Here is a 16,476-nt window from a genome sequence, read left to right on the forward strand (position 1 = left end):
CTAAGAAAGAATGGTGCGATGTGAGCTACATCATGAACTATTCTTGACGAATAGCCTATGGCGAGGCGTTAAGAAGATAAGTTTCTAATGAACGCGTCTATGTATGTGTAGACGGCGACGTGTATGCAAGATGAGCCTCTGTTAGGCGTAAAGAAATAATGCGTATGATAGTTGTAGAGAAGATGAACAGTAGTCCTGGTAGGGAGAGTAAGCCTATCAAATCGGGAATCTAGGATAAGATATCCAATCTTCTTACGATTATGATTGCATTAAGTATGTCAGACTAAGGACTACGCTCATGGGTTACGAGTATTCCAGTCCCTCTTGCCACCCGAGATGCCATAGGTTATAAGCCCAGAAAATCATATTCCCACATCCTGTATGTTATAGGGACCATTTTTTATTTTGTCCATACACAAAGAAACATCCATATATAGTTGGCATATTTATTTCACGAAAAAGGAAGAACATTCATAAAGGAATACAATTATGAAAATAGGGAAATGATATGCTTGGCATATTTATTTCACGAACAACAACCGCAGCAGGATATCTTCACCATTATCCAAGGAAAGATTTGAACCAGCTTGCTGAGAGTTTTGGGTGCCTCTTAAGTCCATCATTGTAATCTATATAGACGAAACCAAATCGTAAGGTGTATCCAGAAGCCCATTCAAAATTGTCCAACAATGACCATGCAAAGTATCCCTTCACATTTACACCATCACTGCACAAAAAAGGCGAATTTCAAATGTAAGTATGTCTAGTGTAGTGATAAGTAAAAGATATAAGTTAAACCTTATTTAACTTTTAAAAAGAACTTACTTGATTGCTTTTCGAAGATAGTCGAGGTGGTGGTAGTGGTAATTAATTCTGTGGGTATCATTAAGGGATTGCGGAAGTGACAATGTGGGATCATCGAACTCGTCAAGGCCTGCAATATAATTAATTTTTTATTTGATGTTTTTAATTGACGAAGAGGCGAAGAATTATAGATTCATCATTTCATTCCTATCGATTCAACAGATTGCTAAATGTTTGAGAGTTCCCATCTAGTTTTATATGTAGTTCACTTATAGATGTCAACTGCATTTTACACCATATACATGTGAAGCATTAATTATTTAGTTAATTAAGGTTTAAAAATAATTACCGTTCTCAGTAATGTAAATGAGCGGATTATTATATTTGTGCTTTGCGTAGAGTAAAATCTCTCGAATGCCTTTTGGATAAATAACTAGCCAGCTTGAAGCAGCCTGCAACCCCAATTTATGAAGGTAAGTTAACTAAATGAAAATCAATTACTCTTTGAATTCAAATAGTTTAGCTAATTGTTTGATGCGTACCGGAGGACCAATGGGGACTCCATTAAGCTCGGCTGCCACAACATTTAGGAATATGAGATTTTAAATATTTTGATGAACTTAAATTACTCAAATTAAATAATTGGTTTCTCATTTTGTACTCACTTGATTCAAAAACGCGAGCATCGGTCAGGAAGCTTGCATTTGCAGAATTATTATGAGGTTGATCGCTTGAATAGTGAGTAGTATAATAATTCATTCCAACAAAATCAAATGACCCTTTTATTAACTTGGATTCTTCTTGTGTAAATTTAGGTAATCTTTCTTTAACAAGAACTTGCATACTGTGCGGATATTGGCCGCTTGTCAATGGCTCCATAAACCTACATAATCATTGAAATTTCATCAATAAATTTTGTATTATTATCATATAAATGAACACTTAATTGGGTTGATATATAAGTTTGGAATTAATAAACTTGCCATCCAAACATAAAATCCAAAGATCGAGTTGCAGCATTCCGATGACGCGTTGCGTTAGAAACCGGCACAAACCAATTTGTCGCTAATGTTATTCCTATCACGCCTTCTTGAGATGCCTGCACATCACCAACCAAACTTGATTAGTTACAGTATGAAAAAAGGTAAATTAACCCTATCTCATTAATTTAATATTACAACATTGAGTATTAATATGACCTGATATTTAGTCTTGTACACTTTAACAGCATGTGCATGAGCGAGGAGGAAGTGGTGTGCTACTATATAGGGTTCGGTAGCCGAATCACCGCCGGTGCAGTTTAAGTTCTGCCAAGCAGAACATCGCCCGGGTGCTAATTCTCCTGATGCATAGCCAAAAGTAATAAAAGTATATGGCTCATTTAGTGTGATCCAATGCTTTACCCGATCGCCAAATAACTTAAAGCAAAGTTCTGCGTAGTCTCGAAAATGATTGCTGCAACATGGAAAATTAAAAATCAGTTGCATGCTGATTTTGAAGGTTTACGCATTATAGCAATATACATTTGAATATCTAAACGATCAATCGTCAAGAAGATAAAGAATTATTATTAATTAGAGAATCAAAGTCTACGACTTACACAATTTGACGGTTTAAGAAACCACCATATTCTTCTTCTAAAGCTTGAGGAAGATCCCAATGAAAGATTGTCGCATATGGCGTTACACCTGTGCATTATCAATAAAAGCAACACGCTCGATTATATAACATGTAACTCTTAATATGTATATATGTACATGTGTGTGTGTGTGTGTGTGTGTGTATTTGTAAGGTGGGATGATATATGAGATTAAGCAGTTGCATCACCTTTGTTTAGGAGTTCATTGATGAGATTGTTGTAGTATTGTACTCCTTCCTTGTTCACACCCCCACTTAGCTTTCCATCTAATTATATAATTAAAATTAAGAACATAAGCAAATACATTGGAAAGGGGAACAAAATAGGTTAAACTACAGATATTATTGGTTATATTACTCAGAGCAAACATCATGCATGGACACACTACTTCGTCCCAACTAATTAATGCGAATGCGGATGATCAACTTACTTGGTAACAATCTGGACCATGAGATAGAGAACCTATAAGCATCCAATCCCATATCGTTCATAATCTTTACATCTTCCTATATAGAATAACGCAATATGTATTATAAGAAAATGCCTCATCTTCAACCTCCTTAATTTTCTTAAGGCCGTAAATTCTTTAATTCTCCTTATACTATGGAATAATTCAGAAGGACTGGAGAACAAAGTTAATGATATTTTTGAACCTTATAGCGGTGGTATTGATCATCAGCCACGTCCCCATTGCTTCCATCAATGATTTTTTCTGCAATTAACCATGTAAAATTTTCATTATCTTCATAAACCTCATGGTTTAGGCCTCGTCCCCCATCAATGTCTAACCCTTGTAAAGGTTAAGAATAAATCTGTATTAATCAAGGTTCAATTCAATCTGGCACCGGTGTAGGTACCTGGATACTGGTGGGTGAAGTTATCCCATATGCTTGGTCCTTTACCACCTTCATCCCATGCACCTTCATACTGAAATTAATTTACACATATAAGGGTACAAAATGAGCATGTTAGTATTTTCCTGCATGTATGTTAATAGGTCTGACATTAAATAAAAACCCTAACAACTTATTAAGTTCAGAAACACAAACTTGGTAAGATGCTGAAGCTGAACCAAATACAAAGCCTGATGGAAAACTGCTTCTGTTCAGGGAAGCACTGCTATAACGACTAGGTATAACAGCAGTAGTTTTACTATCTCCCGCTGCAAAGCCAGTTAGTAGTAGCACACCCAACAGCAGTGACTGTAACCTCATTGCCATTGCTAATTAGAGCTTTTGGTGAACGGGAATGGTTGTGGCCTTCCTCGCATGGCGTTTATATAGAGAAAGTATGTATGAGGAAAACATGTAACCCTTAATATTTAATTAAGAACGTGGATCAATACAGATAATAAATAATTAGTAAAAGTATAGATTGTAAATAAGTACCAAAAGTCTTCGATATCAATTGACTTGCATAGTTGCATTAAGTTGCCCTACATAATCTAATCGTGATAAGGTCATGACTTACATTAAGTTGGGAACGTGCATATAGCGTACGTGAAACTTAATATCTTGGAGATTTCAATGAACAGATTATGGTGAGGTGAAAATTTTATTAGGGATGGGGTAAAAAAAGCAGGGGGTGAAAGTCTATTTCTTCACGTTTTTCCTCCAAACCTATTGAAATGTGTAACAAGTTAAGAGGTATTGTACATACAAAAACGAATTAAGTACTTGTTTGTGGGAACTGGATATACTGGTTTGTTAATATTATTGTTGTTCCATATTTTGTAATTATTTTAGAGTTAGATATGTTTAATTCCAGCTTGGAATTTGACAATTTGTTAAGGAAATTCAGCTGGTCTCAGTAACATAATAAAAGACTACAAAAGTGTTCTAGAAGGCTGACCACTACACCAAAACTGTCAAAAAGTGGATTGAAATAGAGATGTATCCCTATGCTAGTTTGGAGGGTTCGCGCCTAATCCATTGCTACAGCAAAATTGTCAAAAAAAAAAGTAGTTATATTGTAGAAATTGTCAAAAAGTGGATTGAAATAGAGATGTATCCTTATGCTAGTTTGGAGGGTTCACGCCTAATGCATCGCTACAGCAAAATTGTCGAAAAAATTAGTTATATTGTAGTTTTGATAGCAGGCAACGGGAACAAAAAGGTTCCATAGTTCTGGTTCTAGACTTCTAAGAGAGTAATTAGAATACGAGAGTGTAAAGGGTAAAGTTTTAGTTCTAGTTCTGTACTTTCTTGGGACAAAGGTTTTATATACACAAATTCACACATCCATCTTGAATAAAACTTTTTTTTATTTTTTTTTATTTTTAAGAAACGTCTGCGATACAAGAGAATTTTATTGGTAATGAAAGAAAGTTAGATCTAGTTAAAAGGGACATAAACTTTACCTCTCATAATACAAGGAAAAAAAAGAAGCTTAAATGAAAAGAACTTGGACCTAACTTTAATTTAACCAAATACTACCATAAACTATTATTTAACCTAATAAACTTAAAATTTAATCTTAATGACAAACTATTCATATACCAGCCCTCCAAACTTGCCCCTAACGGAAAGCCTATTACCTTATTAAATATGAAGGTGATGAAATGGCGTCCACCATCCCCACTTCCATTTTCCACTGCCGTCCACCATCCCACTTTCATTATTCCAACTACCACACGTGTCAAACTAATAAACAAAACCAACTATCCTTTGTTTCACTATGGGTATGTAGAAAACTTGATTTTTAAAGTGAGCTTTAGATGATTTTTGTTTTTTTAATTCATAAAATATAGCTATTTTTGTATGTTTTTCTAATTCATAGAATATTGCTATTTTTTGTATGTAAAAAGATTTCATGGTCCTGCAATTTAATTTCAGTCAAATTGTTTATTTATTTTTCGTTGCTCAACACAGTTTTGATACATTTCTCAACAATCCTTAGAGATTTGTAATTTGCACTGTAACATGTGCAATACTCTCTTGGGAATCATACGCGCATGTGTGTGTATAAATGAAGACAACAAATTTCCTTTTCCTTTTTTTTTTAATACAAGAAGCAAATGTAATTTGTCTTACATCAGAAGTGACCAAAACAGAAGCAAACCATAATAAACAAGAAGCATATGGTATCGGGTACAAGCTGCAAAGATCGCAAGTATCAGGTAAATACAAACTAACAAGAAGCATATGGTATCGGGTACAAGCTGCAAAGATCATAAGTATCAGGTAAATACAAACTAACATATATTTAGATCCACATAACAGAATACTAAGTGATCAAAACACTAAGCATCGGGAGGTACAAACCAAAGTATGACCAAACAAACTGATCGAATCATCACCAAATCGGAAAATTCATTCATACCAGATGTGGAATAATTATTAAGTACACTCGTAAACATTTATTTAAAAAAAACCAAAAACAAAAAATTATGATAATTCTTGTTTCCACAAAGATGTTCAACGCTAATATACTATTGTCATTGACGGTATGTAATTAAAACTCCAACGACTTCTTTTTGGTTACAAAAGGCTCTAACTAATTCATTCCCCTCTTTATCCGGGTAAACTTAAAATTTAATCTTAATGACAAACTATTCATATACCAGCACTCCAAACATAAAAGCTCGCGACCAAACCAAAAGCTCAACACAATAATTTTTTTTTTCAAACTTGCCCCTAACGGAAAGCCTATTACCTTATTAAATATGAAGGTGATGAAATGGCGTCCACCATCCCCACTTGCATTTTTCACTGCCGTCCACCATCCCACTTTCATTATTCCAACCACCACACGTGCCAAACTAATAAACAAAACCAACTGTCCTTTGTTTCACTATGGGTATGTAGAAAACTTGATTTTTAAAGTGAGCTTTAGAAGATTTTTGTTTTTTTAATTCATAAAATATAGCTATTTTTGTATGTTTTTCTAATTCATAGAATATTGCTATTTTTGTATGTAAAAAGATTTCATGGTCCTGCAATTTAATTGCAGTCAAATTGTTTATTTATTTTTTGTTGCTCAACACAGTTTTGATACATTTCTCAACAGTCCTTATGTCAATTTTTTTTTCCAGACACTGCTCCTGACGGAAGAATCCCAAAAGGGCCATGAATACAAAAAGGGAAAAACGTATTTATCAAAGTATTATATGTTTTTCAAACCCACAAAAAAAACACCATAAATTTACATGAGAGAGAGGAGAGAGAACAGAGAAGAGGGGACTGAAAATTTCATGAAGTTGAATTCAACCTGTTATACATAGCCAAATCAAAAGTAATCCATATATAGATTATACTATTAAATAGCAATATATAAGACTACCATTTTTTCGAGAAAGACGTGCGATCAATCAAGATTCAAGATTGTGTTATTTTGTCAAAACTCTGTCTTTATTTTGTTCATGTTCAAAAATAATCTAAGTTATTTTAGTTTAATTTCTGAAATAGTACGGGGTTATTCTGGTTCAGTTTCAGAAATAGTGTGGATTATTTTGCTGTAGTTCCCGAAATAGCGTGGATTATTTTTGTTCAGTTTAAAATATTGTGTGGGTTATATTGTTGTAGTTATAAAAATAGTGCATTTTGTTCCTTTCAAGAAATAGTGTGGGTTATTTTGGTTCACTTTTCAGAAATAGTGTGTAATTTTGCTGTAGTTCCAAAAATAGTATGAGTTATTTTGGTTTAGTTTTAGCTATAGTGTTGGTTATTTTGCTTTAGTTTTAGAAATAGTGTTTATTTTGTTCCCTTCCACAAATACTATTATGGCTTAGTTTCAGAAATAGTATGCGACACACCCGGACCCAAAATGTCCACTAGGACTCCGAATCGAGCTGTGCTGGCCGACACCTGGAAGGTGACGAAGCCATAAAGTGTAGTGATGTGGAAGATGTGAATAAATTTAAACCTAAAAGTGCCTAAATACAGAGTGAGCTGTGAGCGGGAATGAACCCAATTCACACGTGATGACATAGCATAAGTACAGTACAGTAAAATATAGTGAGAATTATACCATCGATGGTAATCGTCTACACCAAGATTTGCCAATAATCCTCGTCGGTACGAAACTTTGCTACTAGAACCTGGGGGGGCGAAAAACAGAAGGGTGAGTGGGCAAAAACAAAACTTTAGAAAACACAATTCTCTTTTCTGAACGTAATAACCCCTCACTGTAAAACTCGTATAATTTCCCAGAAAATAATAACACGTAGGTACATAAGGATAATGCTTAGAAACAGTGAAAACAGAGGTATGCCAGGTCAAGATGTTCAACCATAAAATGTGTAAGCCAGGTGATACGAATCAATGTAAAATAGTATGCCAGCCGGAGTCACCTAATGTGACATGTACGGCTGAATCTATAGCTCGTCAAGTATGCCTGCACACAAGTCCGAACCACCTATTGTGGTCTGTACGACAAGGCTGGTGTAGATAAGTACGCTCAAGTGCTACGATCACGTGAACGCTGTGTAAATAATCGTGGGTCATCTACGAGTCGAAACCACCTATTATGGTCTGTACGACAGGGTTGTGCACCAAACTTGGATCCAAGGTGAGTGTGCGGTGTAAGAGGTGAACATAACGTGAAAGACTGTGCCCTGGCCAGGGGCGGGAGCACTACACCGGGGTGCATGATAATGAGCTCTAAATGCATCTACGTATAATCACAACAATACATTTCACTATCATCAATATAAATCACTTGAAGCTTACCTGAGCGTCCGCAACGTCAAACAACAACATGCATATATATATTCTAATGCATATTCTAAAATGTAATGCAATTGACATGGCATTTAAAATCGTAAATCCATTTAAAACTTTTCTGGGAAAATGTAGAGCATATATATGTATATAGAAAACAAAAAGCCCACTCACCTAGAGTTCGCGCTACAACTCCCTTGCACGAATATCAAGGTGTCACGAACAATCGTCATCTAGAATAATTATCAAATAACGTCTCAGAATTCTTATCGATAGAACACGTAACTTAATAAAACACATCCCCAAGGACATTCTAAAATGATTCGAACCCCATTGACCAAAAGTCAATTGTCGGTCAATGGTCGATGGTAGGGTCCGCAAGCCTATGTAACTCGATCCGGAAGATCCGTACATCGGATTTTCGATCCATAACTTCCAAAGATCTACATTATGCTTCTAGAACATCCTACTAAAGTTTCATATGATCCAACGGTTGGATCTTCGCCAATTGCAAATTCAAGTGGCGGTCAACGTTTTAATTTACAAACTTACAAATCTAATTTGGGGAGATCCGTACGTCGGATTCCCAATCTGTAAGTTCCTAAGGTCCTCAAATATTACGAATAATAAGTTATTAAAGTTTGGTGACCATCCAACAGTTAGATCGTCGATTCTTATAATGACCAAGTAACGGACCTTAGCGAAATTGTACCAAAACAATGGAATTTCATTAATCGGACATCACATATGGAATTGGGTATGAAGTTTAGCCTAGGAAAGTCAGGGGATACCTCGACCCACGCGCCTCCGTATCCGACCGTCGACCGTCCCAACTTGCCGAAAAAATCAACTATTTCTAAAAATTCTCAAACATCAGAGAAATGAAAATCTCAGTGAATAAAGCATGTCTTATACCTGCGGCCAAGTCCAATTTGGCCAGGAAAAGCTTCAAATCGCCAAGAACTCGTCGGAACCCTAGAATTTTGGTGTCCTTATTCGATCAACCCGCAACACCACGGCCCCTAAAACTGTTTGGGCTTTGTTCCTGACCTCCAGAGAAGTGTTTTAGAAATAGGTGGATCGTCGCCTAGTACCCACGAAGCCGTGCGTCGGCCTTCACGAAATTGGAACTATTTATACTATATTTAGGGTCTCGTATTTAGACCTCGTATAAACACTCAGAGGAATTAAATGTAATTATGTAACAAAGGAATGGGCAAATATGTAATTAGGGGAGGAGCCCTTATTCTATAAAATGGCCTTTTCACCCACACAAACCCTAAGTATCTCCTATCTAGAGCAAAGTTCTCACACTATCTCCCTCACAAATACTCTCAGATAAATACAATCAGTGTGGACGTAGCCCAAACCTTAGGGTGAACCACAATACATCTTGTGTTATTTACTTTTCTTGCAAATTCACGGTCGGATTTACGTTGTTCCAAGACATCCGGTTTTGTGCATCAACAGGAACCAAAACTCTCTGTTTTTGGGCTGAAATGGTGGATGGAAGGCCACATGAGTGATTTGCAGGGGATGAATGGTGGTGATCAACGAGAAAAATGGCAGAAATTCGCCAGATTTGGAACCGGGTCGAAACTGGGTTGCGCACGAGTTGAAAGAGAAGGGTTCATGATCCCGTCCCTCTCACTCCTCTCTCCTTTCTTCCCTTCTCTTCCTCCCATTGGTCCACTAACCTCCTCCATTATGTACCATATATTGGGCCTCAACTGGGCCTCATGAAAAATACTTAGGGGACTTAGCCCATCACTTATGTATTAAGGAGCGAGCCTTTATTTTATAAAAGGGACTCCCTTACCGTCATTGGAGAGCATCAACTCTAGCACCTTATTCATGTATTGAGAAGCGAGCCCTTATTTTATAAAAGGGACTTCCTCACCACCATTAGAGAGTATCGCCGCCTACTGAGCAACCGCCTCGCCGCGAGCATCAACTCTAGCCCATCATTTATGTATCACCACCACCAATACCGGCCAGCTTCAACCAGTTCAGAGATGAGGTCGTTTTCAGTGCTTAGAGGAAAATTAGAAAGAGTATCGGCCAAATCGTACCCTCATTTTTCAGAGGAAGCTTCATATAATTGGACAAATGCCATGCTTTCTTGGCAAAGAACTACATCCCATTTCCAGCCAAAAAAAAAATTAGATAATGATCCGAATGAGGAAAGCAAAACCAATTACAAAATCTGCACTGCTCTTTGCTACTACAAGGTCACAGGAAGAAACAGAATGGTACTGCTAATGCGGGGTGCTGTGCTACCGTCGCCGCCGCCATCGAGGGCGCTCTCTCTCTCCTCCTTTCAGTCGTCCCACTGGCGTTTGATCTTCCTCAATGAAGCATACCGCCATGATTTGATCCTTAACTCTGCCGGCATTAATCGGACCCCCACAGCTAGAATGGCGTAGTTCAGTGGGAAAGTGTCTTTGGGGAACTTTCCCGATCTCGCCGGGGCCGTGAAAAAGCTCCAGGAGAGCATTAAGAACATCGAGAAAAATTTCGATAGCGCCCTTGGGTTCGAAGACAGAGAGAAAGCCGAATCCGGCAATGAAGCTTTAGGATTATGGCCTTCATCTACGGATTAGATTATGTCCTTTCTGGAGCAACAAGATGAGGAAAGTAATGTTGAATCATTAGAGAGAGCCGGGTCTTCTGAGCTTCCACCTAAGGTTGACAAATCACCTGGGGAAACTGAATCTCTACAGCTCACATCTACAGTTGAGGAGAAAGAAGGGGCCAAAGCTGAAACTTTGAAACAGTAGTATTGTGGGGACGACGATGCCGCCTACACTGAGGGAAACGACATCGCAGCCGTTGGCGACGGCGATGAGGATGTCGAGTTCGTAGCAGTCGGCGCTCCACACCCATTGCCGTGAAATGCACAACCCAAATCAAAGACGGTTCCGGTTCCGCTCCGCCGCTGTCGGGTTCCCTTCTTTCCTTCCCAAAGAGGTCAAAGATATCAAAGACCTGTTTGTCCAAACACTTTTTAAGAGAAACCCTCTGCCTGTTTTTTGGGAATGAGAATATAGGGTGGTGGATATTTTCTATGCTGTTGCAAAGAGCAAGAATGTTGAGTTTTTCAGGCTGCTTTTTTTACTTTGTGGTTTTGCCGAGGTTCATCTCTCTCTCTGAACCCCAGAGTGCTTACTGCTAGAATGCTTACTGCCACTAAGAAAAACTGTGGGAATTCCATTGCCAGCAATTGCAGTGGAGAAGTCGGAACACCCTCAGTGCCACCGCCATGCCACCTTCTCCAGCTGTTTCGCAGCTCTTGAGAATAATAGAGAAACTGCTTTTTTGGAAAGTGCCAAGCGGAAAAGCAACGAAGAAGATAAGTTTTCTTCAAATTCATATCCTGTTACTGGAAACCACATCATCACATTATCACATGCATCTTGTGATATTTTATTCCTATCTTTAATAATTCCAACCCAAAACTACATTGTATATAAATAAATGGGGGACAGGGTATCGTGGTTCTGGTACAAAGTAAGAGATCTTAAAGTTTGCTACAGCAAGAAAAACTCGTGCTTTCTCAAATCAGGGATACTGCCCTGCAGAATGCCCATCATCTTCACCGACAGACAAAAAAGTTTATACTTTGGGTCTCTGCTCACAGTTTCACTACTAGAGCAATGATAGACGAACAGAATAATAAAAGCAGAAAGCATGGCTACCCACTACTCAATCAATCTCGGAGATAATTGCAGAAAGCGAAGAAAAGAAGAAAAGAAAAAGATCTTCCTATTATTATGAGTCATTCTGTCTGCCAGATGAAGAGACAGAGAGAGTGCAGCAGAAAAACACAAACAAAAGCAAGGAATAAACACCCACCCCACCAGAGTGATGTGGTTTACTTTCCTTATTCTTGAATGATGTAATTTATCTTTCTTATCTCTCGGAGACATCAGTATAAACCCCATCAGAGGGTAGTAAAAAAAAAAAACGGCAAAGCCCAAAAAAAAAATGCGCTGGAATGTTGTGTAAATGGCGAAGGCCTATAAGCTCAAAATAGCTCCAACCAGGCGATCAAAAGTAAGCCCAATACTCCACGATTATTCGGCAACCTGCCGCTATTACCACCAACCAGGTGACCAAAAGTACGCCCAGTACTCCAAAAATTATTCGGCAACCTGCCGCTATTACCACCAACCAGGTGATGAAATGTACAACCCGTACATTAATATCATTTGGCAACTAGCCATTCATGCCACCAACCAGGTGATGAAATGTACAACCCGTACTCTCCTTCATGCCACAAACCAGGTGATCAAAAATGCCTAGTACTTCAAAACATACATGAGCATTACTCATGTCATTCATACATAAACATTCATGAGCATCACTTATGACAATCATACATAAACATTCATGACCATCATTCATGTCAACATTCATGAGCATCACTCATGTTAACATTCATGAGTATCACTCATGACAACATCCATGAGCATCACTCATGTCAATCAACATAAACATTCATGAGCATCACTCAAGTCAAACAGCTTCAAAAGCTTCATTTACAGAGTTGTAGCTTCAAATGCTTCATTTACAGAGCTCTAGCTTCAAAGCTTCACTTGCAAAGCTTCACCTACAAAGCTTCAGTGCATGGTATACAAATACCGCATCCGAACAACCGCCACTTCGGCCCATACATGGATTCAATTTGAAGTCTCCAACCAACAGACTATTGACCAAAGACTTGGAGGGCTACATTATGTACCATATAATGGGCCTCAACTGGGCCTCATGAAAAATACTTGGGGGACTTAGCCCATCACTTATGTATTGACGAGCGAGCCTTTATTTTATAAAAGGGACTCCCTCACCATCATTAGAAAGCATCAACTCTAGCACATTATTCATGTATTGATGAGCGAGCCCTTATTTTATAAAAGGGACTCCCCTCACCACCATTAGAGAGTATCGCCGCCTACTGAGCAACCGCATTGCCGCGAGCATCAACTCTGGCCCATCATTTATGTATTGAGGAACGAGCCCTTATTCTATAAAAGGGACTCCCTCACCGTCATTAGAGAGCATCAACTCTAGCCTATTATTCATGTATTGAGGAACGAACCCTTATTTTATAGAAGGGACTCCCTCACCATCATTAGAGAGCATCAACTCTAGCCTATCATTCATGTATTGAGGAGCGAGCCCTTATTCTATAAATGGGACTCCCTCACCTTCAAACGCCGCAAGCCGAGCCAACCAAGGCAACATAAGCCACGAGCCGAGCAGCCTCGCAGCGTGTGCTACTTCTAGTTGAGCGTCATTTCAGATTGAGCACTGCCTCATATCGAGCATCAGTTCAAGACAGCATCTAGTTACTTCGACCCACACATAGACTGAATTTCAAGTCTCCAGCCAAAAGACTCTCTTGACTGAAGACTTGGGGGACTACAGTTTATACCATATTTAGGGCCTCGTATTTAGACCTCGTATAAATACTCAGGGGACTTAAATGTAATTATGTAATAAAGGAAGGGGCAAATATGTAATTAGGGGATGAGCCATTATTCTATAAAAGGGCCTCTTCACCCTCACAATCCCTAAGTCTCTCCTATCTAGAGCAAAGCTCTCACACTCTCTCCCTAACAAATACTCTCAGATAAATACAATCAGTGTGGACGTAGCCCAAACCTTGGGATGAACCACGATACATCTTGTGTTATTTACTTTTCTTGCAGATTCACGGTTGGATTTACGTTGTTCCAAGACATCCGGTTTTGTGCATCAACAGGAACCAAAACTCTCTATTTTTGGGCTGAAATGGTGCATGGGAGGCCACATGAGTGATTTGCAGGGGATGGATGGTGGTGATCAACGAGAAAAATGGCAGAAATTCGCCGGATTTGGAACCGGGTCGAAACTGGGTTGTGCACGGGTTGAAAGGGAAGGGGTCATGATCCCATGCCTCTCACTCCTCTCTCCTTTCTTCCCTTCTCTTCCTCCCATTAGTCCACTCACCTCCTCCTTCTCTGGTTCCTCCGCCTCCCATCAGATGGGGACTTCCTCCCCCGTACCACCTTCCTTCCATTTCTCCTCATTTTTTGATTGGTCATCTCTTTCTTTTAACTTACCGGTCCCTTATTTCCTTCCTTTACTTCTAATTGGTTACCATTCCCACATGGTGGGAGTTCAAATAATTTATAATCTAAAATGTAAGTAACCAATTTCAAACGTCCGTAACTATACCATTATAATCCGAACTAGAAAACGGTCTTCGCCTATGCGTTCATACCATCGAGTACTATGCAAATACACCAAAAGAATAAGTCATACGCTTCTCTAGACGATGGTCAACGGAAGTCATAGTCCTTGCCTTTAGAGCATTTTCGTCAATTCACGCTTTTAAAATTAATAAAAATGTAAAATTAGAAACGGGTTGTCACAGTATGAGTTAGTTTGCCGTGGTTTCAGAAACAGTGGGAGTTATTTTAAGGGAACTTTAACAAAACGTTCCCGGTACTATTCACTTTAACAAAAAACCACATTTTTACACTAAAAAGTCAATCGTGGTACTATTCACTTTACCCTTTATTTTGTCTTTATCGTTAAAACTCTAAGTTTTCAAACACTTTTCATTAATTTTCCTTTATTTTAATTATGTTTCAGAAATAGTGTGAATTAGTTTAGTTATGTTTCAAAAACAGTGTGAATTATTTTAATTTTTTTGTTTATCTTGAAAAAGATATAAGTATTATAATGGAGTAGAATCATAAAGGCATCCTTCTCCTTCATGATAAATTCCAAACGTTAATGCGAACAAAGAAATTTAAGGATTTTCTTTAGTGTGGGTGAATACATATAAACGCGACAAAGTATAAAGGCCTTCCTGTTTGTAGCTTGATTCATTCCTTGTTTTAATATAGTCATGATGATGTTTTCCTCAAGTCATCCATCGATTCCATCCCTTTATATATGCTAGAGATGAAGAAGCTAATTAATGCTAACAAAAGTAAAGAATGTAAAGGAGAAAAAAAAATAAGAGAAAAAAGAAAATAATATTGCAGTCTTATCGGATTAGAAATGTGATTGTGTAAATCCTAGTGTATCTAGGAGTATCTTGTATATTCCCCTTAGTAGTTTAATTCCTATTAGAAATGTAATCCCATTAGGATACAAATTCTACCCATCGTACTACTATCAATAAAGGTACAAGGGCATGATACAACATGCAACTTTGAATTACATTTCTCTTTTCTCTGTATTGCCGCCGGCCCCTCTCCCTCTCTGTCTTTTGTACAGTTCAGTAAAATAAGCCTACAACACGTTACCAGCACGCTCTTGCCAGAAGCTAAGGAAGTAAAAGATCGTGGATGAGGCTTTCTTCTACAAATTCAAAGACTTTCAATTGATTTCTGCCAATCAGGTTCTTCTAAAATAAATTAAGATATTTGAAAAAACCTTGAAGCATGAAATATGATTTCGAGTGCCACGTGTCGGGATGTAATTAGTTGTGCAAATTTTAGATAGGATCAAGTCTTTCTTGAGGTGGATGTTGAAATAACACCCACCCTTTACAAATTTCCCAACAACCGTGATGAGTAAAGGGTTTTTTCATGTCCTCCATATACAATTCCTCCGCTTGGTGTACCTAGACAATATAATTACGAAAATTAAAGGAAATTTCTTTATGAAATTGAATGTAATATAATTAAATATTTAAAATAACTTGTGAAAACACTTATTTCGTAGTAGTTTCGGAGATTCGGGGGAGTGATGCCTCCATAGAACTCGTAGTACTTTTTGGACGTACGAGTCCAAACACCCCACTTGTTTAAGAACTACTCTTGACACTATCTTCCGAGACCCATCTATAGGCCCTGCAAAGAGCTTCATCTTCTTTTCGGGTCCAAGCATTTCCTTTCATTGCAGATGTGGCCATTTGAAAATTATTCAAAAAATTAAATGAAAGATTATTGGAAGAGGTAAAATAGTATGGAATGGTGAAAAGGATGCGAGAAATGGTGTAGGAATGACTTAGGTATTTATAGGAAGAAAAAAACTTAATTCAAATTCCAATGGTAATCTGACGTCAACTAGCCGTTGGCTGTCAAGTGGGCTGGGCTACAGGGCTGGTTGGCTGGCTGGAAATGACCAACCCGCTGGCCCGATTTTGGTTTTTTAGCCTACTGGGGCCCATAAACCCTTTGGCCTAGCCCTCAGTTAGAGACGGGTTACGTGTCATTTAAAGCTATTTTTAACCCCATGGCCCTTTGACTGAGTCGATTGGAGATGACCTAACCTCCTAAATTGTTCTCCTTTTTCTTCAAAATCTCATGTTCATCTATGTTTTGAATCATCAATGCGTAAATGTCGTGATGGGTTCTAACATGCTTGATT

The 16,476-nt window shown here is 38.1% G+C and overlaps 1 protein-coding gene across 7 annotated transcripts in view; it reads right to left on the minus strand.

Annotated features, from left to right (window-relative positions):
- Window positions 1-426: 426 nt before the first annotated feature.
- LOC126616547 (beta-glucosidase 13-like) overlaps window positions 427-16,476 on the minus strand; it is a 35,941-nt gene continuing 19,891 nt past the window's right edge. For 3 of the 7 annotated variants that reach the window (XM_050284620.1, XM_050284621.1, XM_050284618.1), the window contains exons 4-13: window positions 2,874-2,949; window positions 2,632-2,709; window positions 2,405-2,492; window positions 2,004-2,259; window positions 1,788-1,903; window positions 1,470-1,687; window positions 1,347-1,378; window positions 1,154-1,256; window positions 826-934; window positions 427-727 (exon numbers count right to left, since the gene is read on the minus strand). In XM_050284620.1, the coding sequence (XP_050140577.1) occupies window positions 562-727; window positions 826-934; window positions 1,154-1,256; window positions 1,347-1,378; window positions 1,470-1,687; window positions 1,788-1,903; window positions 2,004-2,259; window positions 2,405-2,492; window positions 2,632-2,709; window positions 2,874-2,949 (1,242 nt within the window). In that variant the 3' untranslated portion in view covers window positions 427-561. Of the gene's footprint in view, window positions 728-825; window positions 935-1,153; window positions 1,257-1,346; window positions 1,379-1,469; window positions 1,688-1,787; window positions 1,904-2,003; window positions 2,260-2,404; window positions 2,493-2,631; window positions 2,710-2,873; window positions 2,950-3,096; window positions 3,156-3,300; window positions 3,371-3,492; window positions 3,707-16,476 lie in introns of those variants that run through there. The other 4 variants (XM_050284624.1, XM_050284622.1, XM_050284614.1 and 1 more) reach the window with 3 other exon arrangements.

The sequence above is a fragment of the Malus sylvestris genome, chromosome 3 (assembly GCF_916048215.2).
Source record: "Malus sylvestris chromosome 3, drMalSylv7.2, whole genome shotgun sequence".
NCBI classification, from domain to species: Eukaryota; Viridiplantae; Streptophyta; class Magnoliopsida; order Rosales; family Rosaceae; genus Malus; species Malus sylvestris.